The 24,685-nt window shown below is 46.0% G+C and overlaps 2 protein-coding genes across 4 annotated transcripts; one reads left to right on the plus strand and one right to left on the minus strand.

Moving 5' to 3' along the window:
* Nucleotides 1-382: 382 nt before the first annotated feature.
* On the minus strand, nt 383-15,454 carry CDCA8 (cell division cycle associated 8). The gene is made up of 11 exons (XM_005893248.3): nt 15,346-15,454; nt 15,057-15,169; nt 14,789-14,917; nt 12,929-12,969; nt 10,830-10,902; nt 8,513-8,595; nt 5,850-5,914; nt 4,882-4,977; nt 3,704-3,830; nt 2,870-2,956; nt 383-1,686 (listed from the first exon to the last, which is right to left on the minus strand). Exons 2-11 carry the CDS (start codon nt 15,151-15,153, stop codon nt 1,642-1,644), a joined length of 843 nt encoding a protein of 280 aa, XP_005893310.1. The 5' UTR covers nt 15,154-15,169; nt 15,346-15,454; the 3' UTR covers nt 383-1,641.
* Nucleotides 15,455-15,605: 151 nt separating this feature from the next.
* On the plus strand, nt 15,606-24,445 carry AIRIM (AFG2 interacting ribosome maturation factor). Of its 3 annotated transcripts, XM_070368400.1 has the most exons (5): nt 15,606-15,867; nt 16,054-16,334; nt 18,235-18,414; nt 20,478-20,596; nt 20,766-24,438. In XM_070368400.1, the coding sequence occupies exons 2-5, from the start codon at nt 16,060-16,062 to the stop codon at nt 20,801-20,803; spliced, it is 612 nt and encodes a 203-aa protein (XP_070224501.1). In that variant the 5' UTR covers nt 15,606-15,867; nt 16,054-16,059; the 3' UTR covers nt 20,804-24,438. The 3 variants fall into 3 exon arrangements, with proteins under 3 accessions (XP_070224501.1, XP_070224500.1, XP_070224499.1); XM_070368399.1 differs by having other exon boundaries at nt 16,057-16,334; nt 20,478-24,445; XM_070368398.1 differs by having other exon boundaries at nt 20,478-24,444.
* Nucleotides 24,446-24,685: the final 240 nt, after the last annotated feature.

A 24,685-nucleotide genomic window follows, 5' to 3' on the forward strand; every position in this document is an offset into this window, starting at 1 on the left:
CTGCCGGAGCCTGAAGCTTGGGAAGTGAGACGCCCCATCACTGAATCACCTGGGGCCCTGCTTTGTCCCTGGCTGACGAGACTTGCTACACAGGTAAACTATAGATACCCTGGTTGTTGTACCCCCAAGATGTAAATTTCCAGCTCGTGGAAAGAAGGCGTTGGGAGAAAACTTCTTGGGCTAGATTACCATGCCCTGCTTGGGGAGAGGGCCCCCTCTTTAGGTATTCAGGCAGAGAGATTCTGCCTGAAGTAAAGGCTTTCACGTCTGTGGGAAGTAGCTGTTTGTGGACCCTCTGCTCTAATAGCTTCAGTCCCCAAACTATCTTTAGTCCAGGTATAGCATTTTGGAGATGATAGGCAAGTGGAGTATCAGTTAAAAACAAATCCAAATCCACACTTTATTGAAAACCGGTATCTTTCGGTAGCTCCGATCAGAATAAATCAGCTTACAGATACCACGACTCAGGAAGACAATATGTACAAAAGGAAATATGTACTCAGGAAAGGGAGAAAAAACAACTTGAAAAGAACATATCTTGGACAGGACTGGATTACTAGGATGGTCGTGTAGCAAAATAGTACAAAGTACGACAAAGAACCACATACACAACACTGTGCTCCCGAGCTGGGGGCAGGAACTCTCGGCTCCCACGTTCCTGGACCACATCCCATGATTCTTCGGGGCAGAAGGGCTGGTTGGGCCGCAGGGGTCTCCGTGCCCACTGGACAACCCACACCAGGGCAGAGGCCAAACACATGGAATGAGGCCCCCAGACCAGCTACACTCACTCCCCCGTGAACCCCTTGTCTCTAAGAAGAGAGAAGCGCTTGGCAAAGTCTACAGAACTGGCAGAGACTAGAGAGCTTTGAGTTCAACTGCAGCCAGTCATGTAAAAAACCCCACACCAATCTAAACCCTACAATTCCCTTATCCAGATTCCCACTAACTGAACTAACTGGAGAGGTAGAGGAGCAAGATATGGAAACTGCCCTCAAACCAAGTTTTGGTCTTTGGTAAACAGGGATAATACACAATACTGGTCCACAAATCAGCTTGAGACAAAACTACTGGGCATGGCAGGCATAAGACCGCAGAGCCCCGGCAGTAGCCACCGCAGGAGGGAGGGGATGGGCACGGGGGGGAAGATGTGTCCTGCTGGGGTCACAGCTGTGGCTGGTCCTGGCCCCATCCGCACAGTCCCTTCCAGCTTCGGAGCCGCCCTCTTGTGGAGCTCCCTTCTTGGAGCTTACAGCTCCCAGCCTGGGAGCCCAGCTGCACAGGGCTCTCTGGTCAGAGTGATTGGCAGTCCTCCTGAGAACATGAGGTTCCTCTGAGTTGGGGCAGGGCAAAGAGGACACGGAGCTGCAGGAGGCAAAGGCGGCTGCTCTAAGAGCAGGAAGGAGAATTCAGTTCAGAGAAGGGCAAGAAGTTTGGACTGTATGGACGCAGAGGCAGTGTCTTTGTCACCTGGCTTGGGAGGTGCCCAAAGCAAAGCTTCCTGAGTTCTCCAAGAGGAACACCACCCCCTGCTCTGGAACTTCACACTCAAACAAACAGTAAGCCAAAAGGAAGAGGTTTCTTCAGGGTCCCAGAAGTGCCCACTAAAGGCCCCTCTTGTCCCGTCTTGGAAGAGCAGCTTCATTTTTGAGTTCGTATGGTGCCGCAGATTTGAGCAAGACGGTTCTGAAAGGAGAAGGAGAGGTCGTTCAGTGGGTGGTGCTGGGCAAACATGCCCACCCATCCTTTAGTCTATTCAGGGAGCACTGACTCTGGGGCTGGGCCGGTCTGACTGAATCTCAGCTCTCCATCCTCTATTGGTACGTGAACAAACTAGCCTTTCTGGAAGGCAGCTACGCTCACCGCTAGACCAACGCACACTGAACTAAACTTTCTGCATCTGTTTCTCATCTGAAGGAAAGCAGCAAAATGCCATCTCAGATGAGACAGTGAAGGCATCGTTTGGGAACAGCAATGCTGGAGGTCCAGCGTGATGAAGGATGTCACCAGGTTCGGGTGGCTGGTATGTGCCCAGCACCAGCCCGTGTTCCGAATGACACGTTTGAGAAAGCAGCTCCGCCCTCATCCGCTTCCCGGACATGCCCTTCACAGACCCTACCCCACCCCCCACCCAGAAGGGGGGCCAACAGCAGCCACGTTTGTGCTACATGTTCCCGTCCACCACACTAATCCAGCTGACAGGACCAGGGTGGCCTGTCTGACCAAAGCTGAGAACGGAATTGCAGATTCTTCCCCTTGAGAATTTAACTGAGGACTAACACTGGACAGCCCATGCTGGGCAGTGGAGTAGGGAGTGCGACTACCCAGAACCGCATGCAGACCCAAGGTAGGGGGAGGAGAACCAACAGCCTCATGGAGAAGGTGATATTCTGCTTAGGGGGGAAGGACAGGTGCAGGAGAAATGAGTGCTTGGGCCCCAAAGACAGAGGAGATGAAGGAGCTGACGCAGCAGAGCAGAGCCCCGTCAGCCCCTGGCACTGTGGTCCCACTGCCCAGAGGGCCTGGCTGGCCAGCACGCTCTGATTCTGTGGGAGTCCTTGGAACAGGCTCCTCACCCTGTTCCTGAGGTCAACTGCTGTGCCATAACATACAGAAACCAACTGCCCGAATGAAGCAGAGTTTTGATTTTCTTGTAGAACTTCTGTGGTAGGCACTCTGGGTTGGATCAAAACTCAACATCAGTTTAGGGACAGAACTGCTGCTAAGTAAGCAGGAGAACCTAGCGTCAAAATTCCTTGGGGGAAACAGTTGTAAGTGTAAAGCACCAGCCCAGACCCAAAAGGCAATCCTAAGAATGGCTAAACCCAGAAGGCTCCACCCTGTGTGTGGAGAGGAGCGTGAGACTTACAGAGAGCTTCTTAATGTTTCCCAGGGCCTCTGGATCCAGTTGTGCGATATCGATCCTCTGCAAGTCACTGGCCAATAACCGCATGCTCTGTGGGGAGGGGAGAGGGTTAAAGTGGCTGGTCCTGCCAGCAGCCCAGGGTGCCCTGGGGGGTCCCCTTGATGTCCTGCACTTGTAGGGGGTGGGTGGCAAGGCAAGCAGGAGGGGTGTTAGTCCCAAGGAGACAGTGATGTTGGCGTTTATCACTGGGTCAGTGGCTGGATCAGCTGAAGACAAGGGGTGCACGTTAGCTTAGAAATGCCCTGCAGACCTCATGTGAGATAAACCACCCACTCCGTCCCTGAGCGGAGGTCAGCAACTTGCTCTGCTCTGCCTGCTTCAGACTCCTCAAAGTTACACCAAGTGGAAGACCCTCGCGCTCCCCTTTCTAGACTAAGCATGCACCCTGACACTGCCATCCTTTGCACACCCTCTAAAATCTCCCTTACTGCACACATCACATGCTATGTTATTGTTCATTGGGAGCCTAGCTTGACTACCGACTGCTACTCAAGGGCAGGAATGTCTTCCACATCTTGAACCTACTATTAATACAAGATAGGTGGGCCTATGTTAGCTGATGAACAAATGGAACCCAGAGCTGGGCAAGAATCTTCCCAGTCTGGAGCTCTACCCTGGGAGAGGGAATGGTTCTGAGTACTACAGAAGTGTGGAGATGACGAGTCAGGCAACCAAAGGACTTTGGGTTCCGGGAGAGAAGTGGGTGATGGACAAGAGAAAGAAATGGTGAGTAAGCAGCACACCGTGGCCTGACCCACCCTTCCCTGGAACACTTACCTCTCCGCCTCCCACCGGCACAGTGAGGAATATCTCTTTGCTGTCGGCAAGAGGGCTGCCATTCACAGAGACATTGTAAATCCGCTCTCTGGCTGCTGGAGTACGCAGGCCCGGGGTCTTGAAGATCCTATAAAGTGGGAAAATCTCTGTAAAGATGGCTTGGCAGATTGAATGACACCAGGCGCTATGAGCCCTTCCAAACCCAATCTGGCCTCAAGCTGCAGTTTTCAAATCACACATTTCTAAGAAGGCATGTTCTAAATTTAGGGTTAAAAAGCAGTAATGACTCAACACAGCTGGAGAAAGGAGGCTGTAATTATCAAACATACATCTAGCAAAAGTAAATTCTTATCCATGTAAATTTTAGGTTCAAAGCTCCATGTGGAGAACAGTCACCCACCCATCCATCCATCCACAAAGCCAGAAACAAACAGTGGCTAATATATTTCCAAGAGTAGCTATGTGCTTCCATCAGGAGAAATTTTCCAGGGTCAAAGGAGGATGACTTTCTTGAGATCTTTAAAGTGCTTCCATCTCTTTTTCCCTAAATGTCCTTTGCTATACACTCATGAAAAAAACAAAAAAGTTAAGGAGGAGTGAGAATTAGAAGGTAGGTCTTCCTCACTCTCCCACTCCAGAGATAAGCACGCTCAGTTCCTTATGCGTCCCTCCAGAAACTATCAAATGGGATCACCTAGGACATGCTGCTCTGCCACCTCTTTGGAGAGGCTGACCATGAATCAGCACATGCAGAGCCATTTATTTTTTAATGGCTACACAGCATCTCCTATCTAGTTGACCAGCACTGTAGAAGGGATTAATTTATGCTGTAAGAACATCCTTATTTATATTGGTCTCACAAAAGATGGTGTTAATTTTCACTCCTATCAAGGGTATGGGAAGAGTACCTACTAACTTAAACTTAATCAGAATCAGAAAAGACCAAAATAGTCACTAGAGGCCTCCAAGTCATCAGGGACAGACTGGTCTCCTCCCTCTCATAAGATAAACGATCATTTTGCCACTGAAAACAGGCGAACCTGCTTTCAGGGGAGAGGCAAACATTAGGAAACACTCCTGAGTGAGGCTTTCCAGTATTTTCTTAAATACCCTTCTTTTCTGACAAATGTCAAGTATTGGGCTCCCATCAAAATCCAACCGCTGCTGCCAGTACTCACCTTGAGTCAAACCTGGGTGTCAGGCCCGGAGTTGGTTTCACCAGAGACAACTCCAGTCGGCCCACAGCTGGGGTAACGGTGGCGTAATGGCTTGACCTACGGGAGAGACACGGCCATTAGGTGCACCAACTCTCAGGTCCAATGACTGCAGCCGTAGAGGCAGGTAACACTGAGCATGTCAGAGCCTGTCCTGGGCGCCTTCCACACATTAGTTCGTGCAGCCTCTTCACCACCCTGTGAGACCCACCATTATCCTCATTTCCACATGCAGAAACTTGGGGATATTAGGGAAGAGCCAGAACCCTGAACCCAGGCAGTCTGCCTCCAGAATCTGACTTCTCAATCAAGCTAAGGGAACGAGAGGAAGGAGACAGCCCCTCTGCACCCTGTAGGCCCCCTAGTTGGAGCTCCTGTCCTCTTGCCAGACAGCTCCCACTGCCCAGGGAGAAGAGAGAGGAGCTCACTCTTCACAGACCCACTCCAGTGACTCCTTTCCTGAGCTCGTTAACAGGCAGCCCCCTCCCCCACCATCCCAGCATAAGAAATTCAAGTCCATGGTGAGTCATTGCTTAGCAGGACCAGGAGGAATTTTTCAAGAAACTAACCACAGGTAGGTGATAGCCACTTTGTGACTAACCATGTGGGTAGCTCTACACACGGACTGTCTGGCAACTGAACAAAATATGCAGTGCTTACTGTATGTTTTTGTGTCTTATTAATCTCCCTGTTTGCATTTTTAAAAAAAAGGGTGGTGGTGGGGAGACAGAGAACATGGGCAGAAGAACCAGAGAAGGTGTTGGGTCGGACAGTTTCTAGAGGCCCCCCAAGCTCAGATACTGGTGGATTCGATGATGTGAAGCTCTACTTGAAAACAAGTCACAAAAGCCCCTTTACCGCCCATTCCTGCCATGATGAATGTGGCTCTCCAATAAAACCAAAAGCACATCTGAATTTGGAAAACCTGTTACCTTTTATTTTTGCCTTTCCCTTGTATGGACTGGGTTCTCTTCTTGGATGGAGGACACCTTTTAGCCTGAAGTCACAAACAAATGAAACTGAGGTTAAAAAAAGCCCCACAAGGGGGAAAGGTTAGGGAGAAGGATACCAGCTCTGGAAAAGAACTGAGTATCTGAACATCAGAAGGTATAACTTATAGAACTCACACTGACTTAAATAATTCAGAGCAGAACTGGTCAACTAAGAATTATACTGCCTGAGTCTTCCAATTAGAGGACTTTGACCAAGATTAAAGGTAAGTGCCTTTTGAACTGAGTGCAGCTTGGTTGGTTGCCCTACCCTGCTCCCACCCCCTCATACAGCATTGCTGTGACAGTCACTAAGGGCACCCAGGTGCCCAGCACAAGGAACCCTCAGCAGCCCTCACCCTTGCCGAATCCCTGGAGGTACCTGACAAGAGTCACTTTTTACCTTCTGATGATCCTCCTCCCTTGTTCCAAAGATCGACCCACCACCCTTGCTTTCCTGGCTGGCCTTCTTCTCTGCAGGCTGCCTCACGAGCTCCTCTTTCTACCTTCCCTCCAGGGTCCACCCTCAGCCTCCCCTCCACATTCTCCCCGTACAACCTCACTGACCCCCCTGCTGGGACAACCACCTAAAGATCTGAGAATCGGTGTCTCTCAGTCTCTTACTTCTGCCTGAGCTCCAGGCTGAGATTTCTGTCAGGGCTAGACATGCTGGAGAAGTGTTACACACTCAGCAGGTCCAACAACTGGCATACTAACTGCTGCCCTTTGCCCTGGCCCAGCACCCCTCCTCCTCCCATGCCCCCCACCAGGAGGCGGTTCCCTAAGCCAGGAACCACCTGGTCGTCTCAGGTCGCTCCTTCCCTCCACCAATCTTGCCCACTCTGCTTTGTAAACCTTATCCCTTCTCTTTTCACAGGGTCAGGGCCTCAGTTCAAGAATTACAGCAGCCCCTGCATAGAAATCAATAAAGCCAGAACACACCCTCACACTGTGCAAAAAAATAAATGCAAAACGGCTTAAAGACAAACATGACATGCCACCTTAAAACTCTTAGAAGAGAGCATAGGCAAAACAGTCTCTGACATAAATTGTACCAATGTGTTCTTAGGTCAGTCTCCCAAGACAACAGAAAGAAAAATAAACAGATGGGACTGAATTTTGGGACTTACAAATTTTGCACAGCAAAGGAAACATTAAAAAAAAAAACACAAACCTACAGAATGGAAGAAAATATTTGTAAATGATGCCACAGACAAGGGCTTAATCTCCAAAATATACAAACAGCTCATACAACTCAACCACAAAAAACTAAACAACCCAATCGAAAAATGGGCAGAAGACCTTAAGACTTTAACAGACATTTCTCCAAAGATGGCCAGTAGGCGTATGAAAAGATGCTCATCATCACTAATAATTAGAGAAATACAAACCAAAACTACGAGGTACCTCCTCATATTAGTCAGAATGACACCGCTAAAAAGTCTACAGATGATAAATGCTGGACAGTGTGGAGAAAACGGAACCCTTCTACACTGCTGGTGGGAATGTAAGTTGGTGCAGCCATTATGGAAAACAGCGTGAGGCTCCTCAGAAAACTAAAAGCACAATGACATTCTGATCCAGCAACCCCACTCCTGGGCACATACCTGGACAAAACTATAATTCAAACAGATGCTGCACCCCCGTGTTCACGGCAGCACTATTCACAATAGCCAGTGCGTGGAGCCACCTAAGTGACCATCGGCAGATGAATGGAGGAAGATGCGGTACATACATAATGGACTACTACTTGGCCACAAAAAAGAACACCACAATGCCATTTGTGGCAACATGGATGCAACAAGAGACCATCATACTAAGTGAATAAGTCAGAGAAAGACCACATATATGTCACATGTGGTATCTAAAATATGGCACAAATTAACATATCTGCAAAACAGAAACAGACTCAGACACAGAGAACTGAACTGTGGTTGCCAGGCGGGCAGCAGGTGGAGGAGAGGAGGACTGGGAGTTTGGGATTAGCATACGTAAACTATTAGATGTAAGGTGGATAAACAAGGTCCTACGTACAGCACAGGGAACTATATTCAATACGCTGTGACAAAGCATAATGGAAAAGAATATTTAAAAAGAATGCCTATAGGATATAACTGAGTCACTCTGCTGTACAGCAGAGATTTACACAACATTGTAAATCAGCTATACTTCAATTAAACAAAATAATAACGCTTCCCAACTGGTTCCCTTGTCTCTAATTTTCTCTCTCTCGTTTATCCTGAATGCTGTTCTGAAATACCTATCCATCACGTCACTTACCATGACCTATCTCATGAAATCACAACCTCTAAGCTTGGCTCACGAGACCACTGCTTTCCCCAGATTACCCTCACAGCTTATGTCCTTGCCACCACACCAAACCGCTTCCTGTTCCTCAAAGGGCACTTTCATACCTCTTCCTGGAATTCCCTTCCTTTTCTTCTCCAGCTAGTGAAATTTCACTCATTTTAAAAGCTGTGTCCTAAGAGGAATGGTAAAACTTCCAGGGGCAGTGGGGTAAGGTAGTGATAAAGGAGGTATACTATATTTTAAGTATTCCCTTGCCTGCTGAGAGGCTCCCGCCCCAAATGTGAGTGCCTACTTACTCTTGCAGTTTGAGGATTCTTATTGTTATTTTCTTCCTCTTCTTCTTCCACTATCATCTCATCCACTTGCATTACCTTCCGTGCTGTAAGAGTTTTAACAGAGTGATATTTCTCATGTGAATAAACTTTTATGCATTCACATTTCTTATAGGAAATAAAACTTGAGCAATCTTAGGTTGTAATCAAGAAAGAGATCCAAAAGAAAGATGATTAAAAAAAAAAGGATTTAGCCACACACACACACACACACAAGGTCTCAGAGTGGTTAAAAAACCCTCTATGGTGCTTTGTATGGGCAGCCCAGCATTCTGATTAAGAATGCAGACCCCAGAGCCAGACAGCCTTGAGCCTGAGGCCTGATCCTGCCTCTGACTATGCCGCATGGTTTTCACCACGACTCTCAATTTCTTCTTCTATAAAACGGAGGAGACACTTCATGGGGATATGACGAGACATGGAATGCATGCTCCACAAAAATGGCGTCTTTGTTACTCATCCCAAAGTCTAGAATTGTGCCTACAAGTGCTTATTAAATATTTGTGGGATGAATGAATGTAAAGTCCCTTGAATGATACTGAACACATTATAAGTATTAATGTTCAGTCACTAAGTTGTGTCCAACTCTTTTCAACCCCATGGACTGCTGTATGCCAGGCTTCCCAGTCCTTCACTATCTTTCAAGATTGCTCAAATTCACGTCCATTGAGTCAGTGTTGCTATCTAACCATCTCATCCTCTGTAGCCCTCTTCTTCAATCTTTCCCAGCATCAGGGTCTTTTCTAATGAGTTAGCTCTTCGCATCAGGTGGCCAAAATATTGGAACTTCAGCTTCAGCTCAGGCCTTCCAGTAGATATTCAGGGTTGATTTCCTTTAGGATTGACTGGTTTGATCTCCTTGCCGTCCGCAGAATTCTAGAGTCCTCTCTAACAACACAATTCTAAAGCATCAATTCTTCCGTGTTCAGCTTTCTTTATGATCCAGCTCTCACATCTGTACATGACTACTTGGCAAAGTGATATCTTTACTTTTTAACATACTGTCTAGATTAGTCATAGCTTTCGTTCCAAGGAGCAAGTGTCTTTTAATTTCATGGCGGCAGTCAGCATCCACAGTGACTCTGGAGACCAAGAAAATAAAATCTGTCACTGTTTCTACTTTTTCCCCTTCTAATTACCATGAAGTAATGGGACTGGATGCCATGATCTTAGTTTTTTAAATGTTATTACTATTTATTATAATAAAATACTATTTACAAATAATAAGTTATTACAATTATCATTTTAAAAGGGAAAGGAATATGAGGGATGTTTAAGATGGATGATTCAAGAGGAAGTAATACCAGTTTTTAATATTTAAGGGGTTGTCATATGGAAGACAGCTCTGCGGGACCTCAAAGAATAGAAGCAGTATCAATATGTAGATACCACAAGGAAACTTTGGTTCAAAATTAGAAAAAATGTTCTAACCATTCCAGCTGTTTATCATTGAAAGGGAGTGTCTCATTGCTAAATACATTCAACCACAGGCTAGAAAATCCTAAGCAGGGATTCCATAGAGAAATTTAACTGAGGGGAAAGAGTTCAATGAATTTTAAGCTTTTTTTTCTGACACAAATAAGAATACAAATATATTTATCTTAAAAAAAAAAAAAAAAAAAAGGTAAGCTGGAATAAACATTGAGTGGTATTTTAGGCCTGGCCCAGTAGAGAAGGTGCTGCCTGATGGGCAGCCTTAAGCCCAGAGCTTAAGGTCAGTGACAGCATGTCCCTTGGAGAGCCCATCCTGGCCTGAATCTGTGCTCACTAATTACAGTCAGCGTCCCCAAACTTTCCCTCTAAGATAGTGTTTCCCCGAGTGTGGGGCGTGTATGGGAGAGAATTTTTCATGGATGGATCAGTGAACTGAGTAGCATGGAATGACAGGCTGAGAAAGTTGGTCCTTTCACAGTTCTCTTTCAACCCTTCTGCTCACATCAGGGAGTCTTGGCTGGCACTGCCACGTCTTGTCACACCTCTCCAAACCTTGCTCGCCTCTCTCTCAGGGAAGGAAGTAGGCAACAATGTTTGGTTTCTAGCACAGCTTTTGTTTTTCTTCTTTCATTTTAGCTCACAAATTGGTCTGAAGAGTTCAGTTAGTTATCAGTCCTTCATATAATTAACTGAATGCAGAGGACAAAATCAAATTTTTGGATTTTCGAGACTGAGGACCAGGCATTAGAGGGAAGAGACTCCTCCAAGGAGGCCTCCCCGAGCAGCCAGCCAACTACACTGGGCCTTTGCTCTCTCACTTCAACAAGGGGTTTTGAAAAGTACTCACTTTTGGCAAGTTTCAGGGGTGTCCGAGTAGCTTCTGCTGTTAATTTGTTTATTTCTGTGATATCCAAGTCAGCCTGTGCCAAACACAGTCCGAAAACACCAGGTATATTCCATCAAATGTGAGGAACAATATTTTAAGATTAAAAACAACTTAAAAAACCATATTCTTTGATACATACAAAAGATTATGTTACTTACAACACAAAATACTGAACTCCCATAAATCCACCATACAACCAAAGACCCAAAACACTGCCAGTTACTTGCTTCCGGCTATGTACTTTTCCCTGTACTATTTCTTTGCCTCTCCTCAGAAGGCGACTAGTGTCCTGATTCTGTCATTCCTTAGAGATAACCACTATCATTCCATTTGCCTGAAAGAAAGTGTGGGTGTATGTATATTTCTCCACAAATGTCTACGTGCTTAAACAATATTTTGTTGGTTCTGCTTTTGACCACTGTTTGTGATTGAAATTAGTTTTCACTGCTATGTAATACCTGTCACAATGGACTGGTCCAGTCTCCTGTCAATAGTATTTTGCTATTACAAACACTACTGCTTTGAACTCTTATAGCTGTGTCTGATGCACGCATGTCCAGGTTTACTCTTGGCTGTATACTTAGGGATAGGGCATCAGAGAGTTGCAGGGTACACAGGTGTTCAGGCTTAATATTATGCAAAATTGTTTTCCAAAGTGATTGTACTTGTTTACATGCAAGGAGCAAACAGTACAAGTTTCCAATGACCCATATTCTCTACAACACTTGATGCTATGTCAGTCTTCTCATTCCACCCCCAGCTTTATTGAGGTATAATTGACAAATATGATTCTAACACATTTAAAGTGTTACGAGGGTGAGATGTATGGAGAGAGTAACATGGGAACTTACATTACCATATGTAAAACAGATAGCAAATGGGAATTAGTTGTATGTCTCAGGGAACTCAAACAGGGGCTCTGTACCAAACTAAAGGTGTGGGATGGGGAGGAAAATGGGAGGGAGGTTCAAGAGGAAGGGGATATATGTATGCCTATGGCTGATTCATGTTAAGGTTTGACAGAAAACAACAAAATTCTGAAAGCAATTATCCTTCAATTAAAAAATAAATTTAAAAAATGCCTATATATACAAAAAAAGTGTTACACATACACATTGTGAAATGATATCACAATCAAGTTAATTAATGCACCTATCACACAGTTACCTTAAAAGAATTTTTTTTTAAGTCTAGAGGGCCAAATGTTTTTCTGCTATGCTCCTGTACCCTTCAAAAAGGCTTCCAGTCACCATTCTAATTAAATTTATTCCCAATGGTAACTATCTACATGTATGGGAATAGCCAAAAGCAGGCATGCTTCACAAGTCTTTTCTTGTAGGGCACACTAAGTATCAGAATAGCCATTACAAACAAGGAACGACACAGTTTCATCTCTGGATTGGTAGAGACTACATGGAGTACTCAGACAAGGATTCTGAGGCTGCCGGGGCTTAGCAAGAAGCTGTGCCGTGCTAGAGAGATGAGCGGTGTCTGAAATGGAGGATGATTCAGTAGTCATAGTGGCTACTGAACAAATGACTCATGGCTAATGTGTCTGAGGAACTGAATATTTTATGAATTTTAATTAAAGTTACATGTGGCTGGTGGCTATTGTAACAGGCAGTACTGATCTAAACTCTATTCTGCCTCCCCATCATACTGCCTTCAGTCCTAGTAATCATGGCAGGGGGAAGAAGGTGAGAGGGGGTGGGGAATCTTGAGAGTCCCAAGCAAGAGCACAGCTTCTAGAGTATGATGTGAAAAGGCAACAGTCTCTTTGTCCCCTAGCAGGCCAGGGGTTTAAAGGAACTTGGCTTTCTACTTCACCTGCAAAGATCAGAGCAAAGAGCTGCAAGGAACCTGCCCAAAATAGGACTATTTCTCTATAAATCTTGGAACTACTTGGCCTTCATGTACTCAGCATTCAACAACTATAATCTTTTAGTTGACATCAGTAATGTCCCCTCTGGAACTTGTTCCACAGTCAGCACCCACCATTGAATTTTGTGGACGGACTAAACTTAAAACTAACCAAGAGTTCAAATATAGAAGTCACTTACTGTTGCTGCTTCTTCCAGGGCCCGCTTGTTTCCTCCAAGGGCTTTGAAAAGAACAATTTGCTTGGTTACTAGATTTTAATAATTAACAAACTATTTTCCCTAATATGACCACTTATCTTACCCTGGACCAGATTAAGTTCTTGGTCCAACATTCAGGAGCCTCTACAACCTAGTCTAATCTTTCCCCAAGCTTGACTGTTCCCTTCATGACTTACTACAAGTTCCACTACACCAAAGTGACTGTTATTTCCCAAATGTGCCACTGTCTCATGACTGAGTGTTCTGATAGTTATTTCTCCCGCCTGAAATAATCCCCTGCACTCTACAAATTTGGAATTCATCTTTCAAAACCCAGCTCAAACCCAAAACTCTGCTTATTTTTCTCTCACAGCAGATTGCTGCAATGTGTTGAGTTAGTTGCTCACGATCATCATATCCAACAACTACTCAAAGCTGTAGAAGTGCCCAACCCTGCCTTGAACTGAACTCGAGGACAAAAATAATATCCACAGCTTCTGGTAAAAAATATGTCATCAGTATGTATGATGTAAATGTGTACTGAATGAAGAGATCTTTGCAAGATTCAGATGTAGAACAAAAACTTAGGTTAGAGTCCTCCTGCTGGAAGTGCTGGTAGTATCCTGTATAACAGTTAAGAACTCAGACTTTGGAACCAGAATGCCTACATTCAAATATGTCACTAATTGGCTTATGAGACTTTGAGCAAACAATCTCTGTGCTTTAATCTTGTCATCTACAAAACAGGAATAAAACCAACAACTAATATGTTTGTTTTGAGGATGAAATCAGTTAATATATGGAAAACACTTGGTTTTTCAGTTAACATTGGAAAACACAATGCCTGTCTGGCATAGAAAGCACTATATAAATGTGCTTACTGACCACTACTTTATTCTCTTTTGTAGTACTTATAATTTTAAATATATAATCATGTCCAAATTTTTAGAACAAGTCTTCTCTACTAACTTGTAAGTTCCTGGAGGCAAGGATAATGTCTGTTTTATTTCCCAATGCATCTTCAGCACCCAATATTGTGACTAACACATGCTCAATGAATATTTATAGAAATGCAAAAATAGATTAATAAATAAAAGAGAAAGTCCAAAAGGATCACTAAATGACATCTATGTGAGCAGAACATGCATTTCTATCCAGGTAGCAGGCTACCTAGTGGGTAATTAATCATAAGAAAATAGTAAAAGGGTAACCCAGCAAAAGGACAGCCTCTTGCATTTCTCTGGACGTTTAACCAGGGGGTAGGGTAGGGAACAGGGTGGGGTTTTCCTCTGGCCAGGAAAACTCTTCGAGTCCTTGCACTTTGCAATTTGTTTGCCAGTGTATAAACTGGTGATTTCCATAAGCTGCAGAAAGAGCTGGTTGGAGTTATCCTTCCATCTGTGCTCTGGTAACAAATTATTCATCCATTCACTTTTAAATGGTTAGATAAAATACCACCCCCCTCAAAAAAAGAGTATTTCATGACACATGAAATCTGTCAAATTCACATTTCAGTGTTTCCATAAATAGATTTCTGTTGGAAAACAGCTATGCCCATTCATTACAGCTGTTTTGGAACTATAACAGCAAAGTTGAGTAGTTTGGACAGAGAACCTTCTGGCCTACAAAGCCTAAAATAGTTACTATCTCTTCCTTTAGAGAAAACATTTGCCTGCCTGCAGAGAAAGATGAGGGAAAGTGCTAAGCAGGGAGGTGAGACAGGGATTGGGGAGGAGTAGGACTGCAATTTCCTTCTAAGACCTCACTGAGGAGATAAAAGCTGCCATGGTAACCACAGAAGGGCTCCAGGCCGAGGCCTGGGGAAAGATCAGGAGCTCTTACCGAAGTATTCGAGCCAGTTCATCTCGCGCAGCGCCTTGGGGAGTCGCAGGATCTCAATGTTGTACAGGTTATCCAACTCTTTGAGGAGGTTCTGCCTGTCTGACTGAATTTGCTTGGATCGCATTTGCACTGCGAGAGGGCAGAGAGGACACGGCACGGGTCACCCCGCGGGGAAAAGGTTTCCGGAATCCCAGCTGCCCGAGTCCCAGTCCTCCAGCACCCCGCGATTGCCCCAGGTGACCGCGACCACCCGGGCTCCGCCCCTTACCTTCACGGTCGAAGTCCTTAAGAAAGGAGGCGAGCTTTCGGTTCCGCAGCGCGTTGGTCTTGGCCACCCGACTGCCGCCCTTCCTAGACGGAGCCATGGCGCTTCGATGGAGGCTGCGGGGAGCGAGGGGCGGAGGCACAAGGCGTCAGCGGCGGAGATGGTGAAGGAGAGGGGGCCGCAAGCGGGCGGGGGAAGGTGGAGGCAGGGGAGGGTGGAAGCCCCCCAGGGGGTTTGAATGGGGACTCCTGCCCTTCCGGGCCCGGGCATAAAGGATTCGCGAGGCACCCACCTGCAGGTTCTGAAACCCGGGCTGAGGAAAAACCTGGTTGCTTCAGCTGAGAAGGAGCGGCTCCGAGACTAACGCGACGTGAGACCGCCGCCACCAAATTCAAACTGCCAAAGGCTGGCCAATAAATAGCCGCCGTCTTAGGAGAGTCTCACAACAGCCAATCACAGAGAAGCTTCGCAATCGGGCAGCCAGTCCACATGTAAACTACAGCACCCAGAAGGCATTGCGGTCTGCCCGCATATTTTTCGCGACTCTGCAGCCACGTCTGGGCATGCGCAGCGAAATAGCGGAGGCGTGCGGGGGTCTTGGAATTTCCTTAAACTTTTATTGGTTTAGTTTTGTTTTCCCGCTGGTTTAGAAGAGCGGCCGGAAACTTCAAGTAGAGGAGACAAGATTCTGGCTCCGGAAGCACGGGTCGGCCCAGTGAACCTTCAGTCTGAAACTGCCCGAAGCCAAGGGGTAGTCAGGAACCTTTCGCGAGGTGGGAAACGAAGGTTCTGCCTTCCGAGAGCCTCTCTGAAGGTAAGACTCGCGCTAGAAACACCTGTCGGGAGAGATAGACGGCCCTACCTGAGGAAACTTTGTTTAGCTGGACCTCCCCGAGAACGGAAATAACTCCCACCCGTGACTCGGTCCTTTCCCTGTCGACTTGGGACCCTAATGATATTTGTTTTTTCCTGGTTTTTGTTTGTGTTTTCACCCCCACAGTAGAAGATGACTGAAGATCAGCCTTTGCTTGCCGTGCAGGAGGCCCTGAGGAAGTGCTTTCCCGTGGTGGACGAGCAGCAGGGCCTGTGGCAGAGTGCTCTGAGGGACTGCCCGCCCCTCCTGGCCTCCCTCAGCAACCTGGCAGAGCAGCTGCAGGCCGCACAGAACCTGCGATTTGAGGATGTGCCCTCACTTCGGGCCTTCCCAGACTTACAGGAACGGCTGAGGCGCAAGCAGCTGGCGGCTGGTGACACTATCCTGGACAAGCTGGGAGAGAGGCTGTAAGAGGCACAGTGGCGCTCTTTCTTGGCCTAGAGATGTTAAAACTGGGTATTTAATAATCTAGGATCAGTGAGAAGGGGGTTTTTCTCCTTACTTAAGAGAATGGTATTTGGGGGGGTGTCAACCTTACCCCCTTTCCATCTGTTGCAATGGGACCTCTGTCTGTCAAAAAACCGTTTTCTGGCACTTCCCTTATCAGCTAGGCGTGACGGTGGTGGACTTAGTAAAAGTTATCAAAGCAGAACAGAAAAGCAATGGAGAAAGCTCATTGGCCCTCCACTGCAGTTTTCCTTAGGTAGAAAGCAGCAGGAGTTACACTGTAAACTTAGTAGGTGCCAGCAGCAAGGATTTTACATACATTATCTCAAAATCTTTTCAACAACTCTGTGACTTAACCTCACTTAATCCCATTTTTCAGGTGAGGAAACTGAGGCTCACGCAAATTGCCTGTGCTCAGGCAGTTAGTAAATAGTAAAGCTGGGATGCTAATCCAAGTGCCTGTGGTACTGGGGCCAGAAGCTCCTGACCACCGCTTTGTTCTGCTGTGCGTTGGTGTCTGAGCCAGGAGGAGCACCAATGTTAGGCCCTCGGTCTTAGAGTTACGGGTAGTTGGGGATGGAGAAGAGAGGGCACATATGGCCTTCCCTTAACCAGGATGAAAGAAGGTTCTAGTGTGTAGGGTTTGCCATAGACTGATAGGAAACTCAAAGATGGGGGCCTTCTTTGTATTTATCTGTACTAAAAACATTAAGAACCTATGGGGTGCAAAACGCAGGTGCTAGGAATACAGTAGTAAGGCCGACTTAGTTCCTAAGTTGAGTTAAAGAGTCAATTAAGTTAGGTCATTACACATTCTAAGGTAGCGAACTTTTATTTCAGTTGATTACATGTTTTTATGTGGGTATTGGGCTGTTATTTTTAGCCTAGGTTTTCATTGTGAGTCACAGTCAAACTTGAAAGCTGCGGTTCTAGGCTAGGGAGTGCCTTGCCCTTTGGGAAGTTGTAGCCTTCGTCTTGGTGGCTGGACCTCTTGGAGTTACCAATGGAATAATAACTTTTTAAATAATTATATAATAATTTTAAAAATAATTATGTAAAAATAATATAATAAAATTTGCCATAAGCTAGGTACTTCCTTAATGGCTTAATATGCATTACTGTATTTACTCTTCACAACAGTCCTTTTCCTTCATTGGACAAACGTTTGTTGCTTTGTCTGTCAGTCTCTGTTTTAGGTACTTAGGATGCACAGTGAACAAAAGAGACTTGTTTTTGTTCGTGATTGAGAATAAGTAACTTTCCTGAGATCCACAATAATCTGTGTGTGTCAAGAGCCCAAATTTTACCCATTCAAGAATTCACTAGGGTGGGACATGATATAGCATGAGCACAATACTGCTCTATTGCTGTAGTTCCCTCTTGCTTATTCCTTTCACATACGTGGCATTTGACTACATGTGAACATTTCCTCTCCTTTATGGGAGTCCCAGAAAGCCTGCTTGGTCTTTTCTGTCTTTGGCAGCTGGGCCCATCACACAGCTTTTGAGAGTGATGTAACTTCAGCCTCCTCATCTTTAAGTCAATTCTTAATTGTTAAGCCACCCCTCCATCCAAGGCACCTGGGACCAGTAGATCTCCTTCGGAGGCAGTTTTTCCCATTGGGATGTGTGGCAATATCTGGAGACATTATTGGTTGCCACAGCTTGAGATGGGTGGGGACAGTTTGCTCTTGTCATCTAGTAGGTAGAGGCCAAGGTTGCTGCTGAACAACCTATAACGCACAGGGCAGCCCTCCACCACAAAGAATCATCAGGTCCAAGATGTTCTTGGTACCGAGGTTGAGGAACCTGGCCGTAGGCCTTTCTCATCATATTGCCTAATATCAGACTTTCCCCGCAGAGCCACCCTCCTCAAGGTGCGTGATGTGGTCAGCAGCCACGTGGAGCGCGTGCTTCAGATCTATGAGCAGCACGCAGACACGATCGGCCTCGATGCTGTCCTGCAGGCTTCAGCTGCAAGCCCCTCTGTGGCTGAAATGTTGGAGTGGTTGCAGGACATTGAGAGACATTATCGGAATTCATATCCTTTGCACACGTTTCACAGAGCTGTTCTAGGAAGTCTTGTTAACTTCAGTTTTCACCAGATTACATACAAATACGTAGTTTCAGTCAGTTCTCTTTGGATTCCTCCTGTATTCCTTTGTACAGTCATTCCTCAAATCATTTATTGAGCAGATGCTACCTTCCAGCCTTTATTCTAGGTGGTGGGAACTAGGCATTAAAAAAGGGAAAATATATAAAATGTCAGATGATATTAAGTGCCTTGAAGAAAAATAAAGCAGGGAATGGGGAAAGCAAGGGTTAAAGGCGGGCTTGTAGTTTTAAATAGGGTGGTCAGAGCAGGCCTCACTGAGAAAGTGCTGTCTAAGAAGACATGAAGAGGGTGAGGGGAAGAATCGTGTGGATGTTTGGGGCAAAGAGTGTTCCAGGTAGAAGGAGCAGCAAGCGTAAAGTCCCTGAGGTGACGGCGAGCTTGGTCCGTTCAGGAAATAGCAAGGCGTCCAGTAGGGCTCGAGCCAAGTGAAAGGGGCTGGTCTAACAGGTGGTGCTGTCAGGAGACAGGGCTAGGGCTGGGAGGGCCTCCGAGGTCTTTGGAAGGATTTGGGCTTTTATCTTGAGAGAGACAAAAGCTGTAGAAAGTTTGGAGTAGAGGAGTAATCTGATCAGACCTATGTTATCACCCAGCTGTGTTCTGAGGGAAGGCTTGGGTGGAAGCCAAAAGACCGTTTCATTGGAGTCCTCTCCCTTTTTCTCTCTAGTCTTGCCTGATAGTCGCGTCTACTCTCTGGCTGGAGTTTCTACCTTCATTTACTCTTGCCTCTAGTTTTTTTCTTCGGTTTCCTGCAGCTGCCTCCCAACTGGAATCTCATGGAACTGCAGGCTCAAATGGATGGAGATCCATCCCCCCACCAGCCTCCACCCCATCAGCTCCCTTTTTCTTCAGTTGTAGCGTCAACCCTGTCTGGTCACCTAGTCTGTAAACTTGAGGGTTGTCCCCCGAGCCCACTGTTTGCTAGCTGCGTGGGTGGCAGCAGCAGCTGGGCTGCGCTCGCGGAGCACCTCCTGTGTGCCGGGTGCTGTTGTAAGGGTGTTGGCTCCACTGTCAGGTCCTTCCGTTCTGTTTCCGTGGTGTTTCTCGGAGATCCCTTCTGTATCCCCACTGCGTGCGCCACGGTCTCACTTGGACCCTTTGTTGCATGCCGTCTCTAGGCAGGTTTTTCTGACCCTGGCTTCTTTCCTTTGAAGGAAGAAGCTACCTCCAGGTAGTGGCCACGCTCTACAGATTTATCTTCAGGAGGTCCTGTTCTGATCCTACTGGGTAGGGCTTCTCCGTAGCTTCTTGTGTCCCTAGGGTGAGACCCCGCGCACTGGTCTGTCTTCTCCCTCCACCTGCCTGCTCAGCTGCCTTGCCTGCTCCCTACACACTATTCCATTTGGCACCTCGTTGGAAGATGTACAGTCCTGAATCCATTCCGTGCTTCCCCTCTTCTTTGTCTTGGTTTAAGCTCTTCCTACCAGCCGGAATCTTCCTACTGTTCTCTGAAGCAGCGGTTCCCCACCCTTCTTGGCGCTGGGGACTGGTTTTGTGAAAGTCAGTCTTTCCACAGTCGGGGATGGGAGGGATGGTTCAGGTGGTAATGCGAGCAGTGGGGAGTGGCAGAATCTTCACTTTCTGGACCACTGCTTACCTCCTGCTGTGAGGCTCCGTTCCTAACAGGCCACAGACAGGTACCAGAGATTGGGGACCCCTGCTCTAAGGGGGATGAATTTATCCTGTGAACTTCCACTGAGTTTTTTTATCTCTTCCCATTTAGAGTCTTTTCAGTTTCTGTTTTGTTTTGTTTTCCCACCATAGCGAGTTCCCAGTTTGCAGGGGCAGTGTTTCATCCCTTCCCTGTAGCCCAGAACCTTGTGTATAGAGGGACTCGGTAAAGATCTCTAGCAGAGGTGAGCCTGCCCACCTGGTAAACGTAATGATAGCTGTGCTGTTGCTTTTCTAGCTCCTGGGAATGCTCTCCAGGGTATTTTCTTCCTTCAGCACATTTCATTTTCTTTTTGAGCACCTTCCTTAATTCCCAGAAAGTACCTGAAGAGGAAGTACCTCCTGTCCTCAATCCAGTGGGAAGACTTGGGAAACATCCAAGCTTTGCCCAGAGCCTGGGACCGAATCTCAGAAGATGAATACCCGGACCTTGTACAAGGTGCTGGTTTTCATGCAGTCCCTCGTGTCTGCTCCCCTCCTTTCTTTGTCTAGCCTCTTTGGAATCACAAAGAGTTTCCCCCTCCCGGTGCCTCTAGCTTTTACAAATCTGGTGTTTTGTGTTTTCTGAAGAGCTGGTATGCCACATGTTCTCTCTCTTCCTGTTCTAGATGTCATGTTGAATGTTTCCTTCTTCCTGGAAGAGTGAAGAAGCCGTGTGTTTATCGGGAGACTAGGGGCACACAGGTGAAGACCGACATTGCTGCCTTCTTCTATGTCTAAAAAAATGTCAGTACTGCGTCCTGACTTACTGGAAATGTCAGTGCCCAGCGCCTGAGGACTGGCTCTTCAGCGGATTCTGCTGGACATTCCTGATGTTGGTGCTGCTTCATGCTGGGTCGTGGGTGAGGGTACATGGTTACCCCTTGCCCTTCCCTAAGACTCAGGAGAATGGACAGAGGCAGATAGGATGCAGGAAAGGCGATGCAGAAGAACACCAGGGACAGAAGCAACAGCCACAGAAGTGGTAAGGAACGAAAGGGCCAGGGTAGAGAGTTTGCACCACCCCCAGCATCGTCCAAGGCTCTGAGCCTCGTTGACACCAGGTCCTGATTTCCTCTCTTTTTGTCGGTACCTGACTCCTTGATGGAAAAAAATGTGGCTTTGATGATTTAAAGAAATGGAGGTGATGTTGATGGAAAACTCATTATTTTCCAGTTGCAATGGCTCCTTATCATCAGGACACTTTCTAGAGCCTTCCACCAGGGGGAGGTGGTGTAGCATGAATTCTGAGTGTTTTGTGTTTGGATCTGTTCCCTTGCTGCTCTTACTGACAGTAAGTAACTGGGGATAGTGGGGCTGTTAAAATAACAGGGTTTTCTTTTTACCAAAGCCGGCAGCCAATTTGCTACAGGCCCCTGATCTTGGAGTAGCTGCATGGATGGGAGGTCCCAGTCCAGAGTCAGGCAATCAGGATTGTTTCTGAGGCCCAGTGCCTTCATCTGTGAAATGGTTGTGGTCCTTGCAGACCTGTCAGCTTCCTGGGCTGGTTAAAAATCTTGGTTATTGGATGTAAAGGGACTTAAGAAAGAATGTAGATATTTTTCAAAATGAAAATGACTTTTTAAGTTATAAAAGTGATGATACGCTTTTTAAAAAATTATAGAAAAATTATGGAAAACATTTAAAATGTAGAAAACCGTAAAACGAACTCCATCAGAGATATTTTATATGTATCTTTTCAGTGTCCATACTCACAATTTTTTTAACAAAACAATTTGGGTATCATTGATACATACTGTTATTTACATTGTCTTTAAAGAAACACCTTTATATAGTTGGGCTAGTTTTTCATACCTCTCTCTGTATATAGCTCAACGCGATTGTATACCATTCTATGGATTATTATAGTATTATGTTTTACATGTATTTTTTAAGTCTTCATGTTTTTCTACCTGTGCGTGCATGCTAAGTCGCTTCAGTCGTGTCCTGCTCTTTGTGACCCTGTGGACCATAGCCTGCCAGGCTCCTCTGTCCATTGGATTGTCTAAGCAAGAATACTGGAGTAGGTTGCCACTCCCTGCTCCAGGGGATCTTCCTGACCCAGGGATTGAACCCATGTCTCTTGTGGTTCCTGCATTGCAGGTGGACTCTTTACACTGAGCCACGAAGGAAGCCCATCATATATACAATAATTGTAAATAACCTTAAGACTTTTAAGTATTAGGTCTTACAATGTACTCTGGGGACAGAGGTAAAGGAGAACCCAGAAAGATTTATAGTTCAACCAGGGAAAGATTTAAACCAGTATTTCTCAAGCTTGAGTTCAGTTTGGTTCAGTTGCTCAGTCATGTCCAACTCTTTGTGACCCCATGGACTGCAGCACACCAGCCTTCCCTGTCCATCACCAATTCCGAGTTTACTCAAACTCTTGTCTGTCGAGTCGGTGATGCCATCCAACCATCTTATCCTCTGTCATCCCCTTTTCCTCCCACCTTCAATCTTTCCCAGCATCAGGGTCTTTTCTAATAAGTTAGCTCTTCGCATCAGGTGGCCAAAGTATTGAAGTTTCAGCTTCAGCATCAGTCCTCCCAATGAATATTCAGGACTGATTTCCTTTAGGATTGACTGGTTGGATCTCCTTGCAGTCCAAGGGACTCTCAAGAGTCTTCTCCAACACCACAGTTCAAAAGCATCAATTCTTCGGTGCTCAGCTTTCTTTATGGTCCAACTCTCACATCCATACATGACCACTGGAAAAACCATATCTTTGACTAGATGGACCTTTGTCAGCAAAGTAATGTCTACTTTTTAGTGTGCTTTCTAGGTTGGTCATAGCTTTTGTTCCAAGGAGCAAGCGTCTTTCATGCCTGCAATCACCATCTGCACTGATTTTGGAGCCCAAGAAAATAAACTCTGTCACTGTTTCCATTGTTTCCCCATCTATTTGCCATGAAGTGATGGGACCGGATGCCATAATCTTCGTCTTCCAGACCCTGATGCTGGGAAAGATTGAAGGCAGGAGGAGAAGGGGATGTCAGAGAATAAGATGGTTGGATGGCATATAAATCACCAGTATCTTCTTAAAATTTAGATTCCTACTCTGTAGGTCCAGGGTGGGGCCCTGGACTCTGCATTTCTAACAAGGTCCCAAGTGATGCTGATGATCCAGGGACCAGACTTTTAAGTTGAAGAGATTTACATTGTAATACAATAGTGAAAGTGTATTTGCAGTCAGTCAGAGTTCTGTGGGAGAATAGAGGTGACAGCCAGCTGCTTGGGGGACAACCTCACAGTAACCGTGACATCTCAGTCCGGCCTCGAGGCTTGGAGGAGTGCAGGCTGCTCCACAGCCAGGGACAGTGTAAGCAAAGGCAGTGTTGGAGAAGGACTGGAAGCTGACACCTCCGGGAGTTTGCTGTGTGCGGGCATCGTGCTTGTGGCTTGTATGCCATAGAACTGGAAACATCAACAGTTGAGTATAGCAAGTCACTGGGGTTCACAGTGGGGCATAAGAGTGGCAGGTAATGGGTCTGTAAGGGCGGACTGGAATGAATTTGTGAAGATCCCTGAATACCTTGCTCGAGAGTATGTATTTTGCAAATGGGAGTTGCTTGTCTGTGTGTGTGTGTCCATGATTATAGTAAAGAACTTGTTAAAACCTCCCTCATTTAAACAAGTAATTATGACTGAATAGCTACAAGTATGTTTATGGTGGTAAGTAATAACTATGTATTATTTAAGTATAATTGTTCCTTCTTAGCCATTCTTATGGTATTAAACTGCTATCTTCTAATTGTTCTTCTTAAATTTATAATTAATTTGGTTAATTTTTAAAGTAAGTGATACGTTCACATTGTACAAAATTCAAAGGGCATAGGTGCATATTCAGTGAAAAGTTCCCCTCTCCCATTACTCAGGCCACCTCACTGGAGGCAACCAATGTTAAATGTTTCGCGTGTCCTTCCAAAAATATTCTTCACCTCTATGAACACAGGGGTGAGTATCCTCCAAGATAGCCCCCGTGATCCCAAGGACCCACGCCCTTGTATAGTCCTTTCTCCTTCAGTGTGGGCTGCCCTTACAGACTGCTTCTAATGAACAAAAAACGGTGGAAGTGGTGGGATGTCATTTCTGGAGGTAGGCTGTGGGGAGAGGCTGTGGCTTCCATCAAGGGCACTGCCCCTCACTCCCTTGGGGGAAGTCCACTGTGAGGCTGGGAGGCAGCCCCATGGTGACCTCATGTGGGAGCTTGATGCCTGCCAGAACCCTGCCTGAGCTTGGAAGCAGACCTTCTCCCCAAGCTGAGCCTTTAGATGAGTCCACAGCCTCAGCTAACAACTGACTGTAACCTTGTGAGGACCTAAGCGAAAGGCAACCCAGCTCAGCTAGGCCCAGATTCTTGACCCATGGAAACAAGATAATAAATGTTTAAGTCGTTTAAGTTTGGGGGTAATTCGTTCCACAGTGATAGATGACTTACACAAGCAAATATTGTTGTATTTTCTCCATAACTTCCTACAAATAGTAGCATACTATGTATCCAAGTTTATACCTTGTTTTTTCCACCTACTTTATCTTAGAGATCATT

Source organism: Bos mutus, chromosome 3, assembly GCF_027580195.1.
Source record: "Bos mutus isolate GX-2022 chromosome 3, NWIPB_WYAK_1.1, whole genome shotgun sequence".
Classification (NCBI taxonomy): domain Eukaryota; kingdom Metazoa; phylum Chordata; class Mammalia; order Artiodactyla; family Bovidae; genus Bos; species Bos mutus.

Excerpts from the sequence above, each read along its gene's own strand:
- CDCA8 (XM_005893248.3), bottom strand. The coding sequence starts at position 15,153 with ATGGCTCCGTCTAGGAAGGGCGGCAGTCGGGTGGCCAAGACCAACGCG. Across the intron at positions 5,915-8,512 it reads AGAATCCTCAAACTGCAAGA|GCTAAAAGGTGTCCTCCATC; the intron begins GTAAGTAGGCAC and ends TTGTGACTTCAG. Across the intron at positions 3,831-4,881 it reads ACACCCAGGTTTGACTCAAG|GATCTTCAAGACCCCGGGCC; the intron begins GTGAGTACTGGC and ends CCCACTTTATAG.
- AIRIM (XM_070368399.1), top strand. The coding sequence starts at position 16,060 with ATGACTGAAGATCAGCCTTTGCTTGCCGTGCAGGAGGCCCTGAGGAAG. Across the intron at positions 16,335-18,234 it reads GACAAGCTGGGAGAGAGGCT|AGCCACCCTCCTCAAGGTGC; the intron begins GTAAGAGGCACA and ends CTTTCCCCGCAG. Across the intron at positions 18,415-20,477 it reads GAGAGACATTATCGGAATTC|GTACCTGAAGAGGAAGTACC; the intron begins ATATCCTTTGCA and ends AATTCCCAGAAA.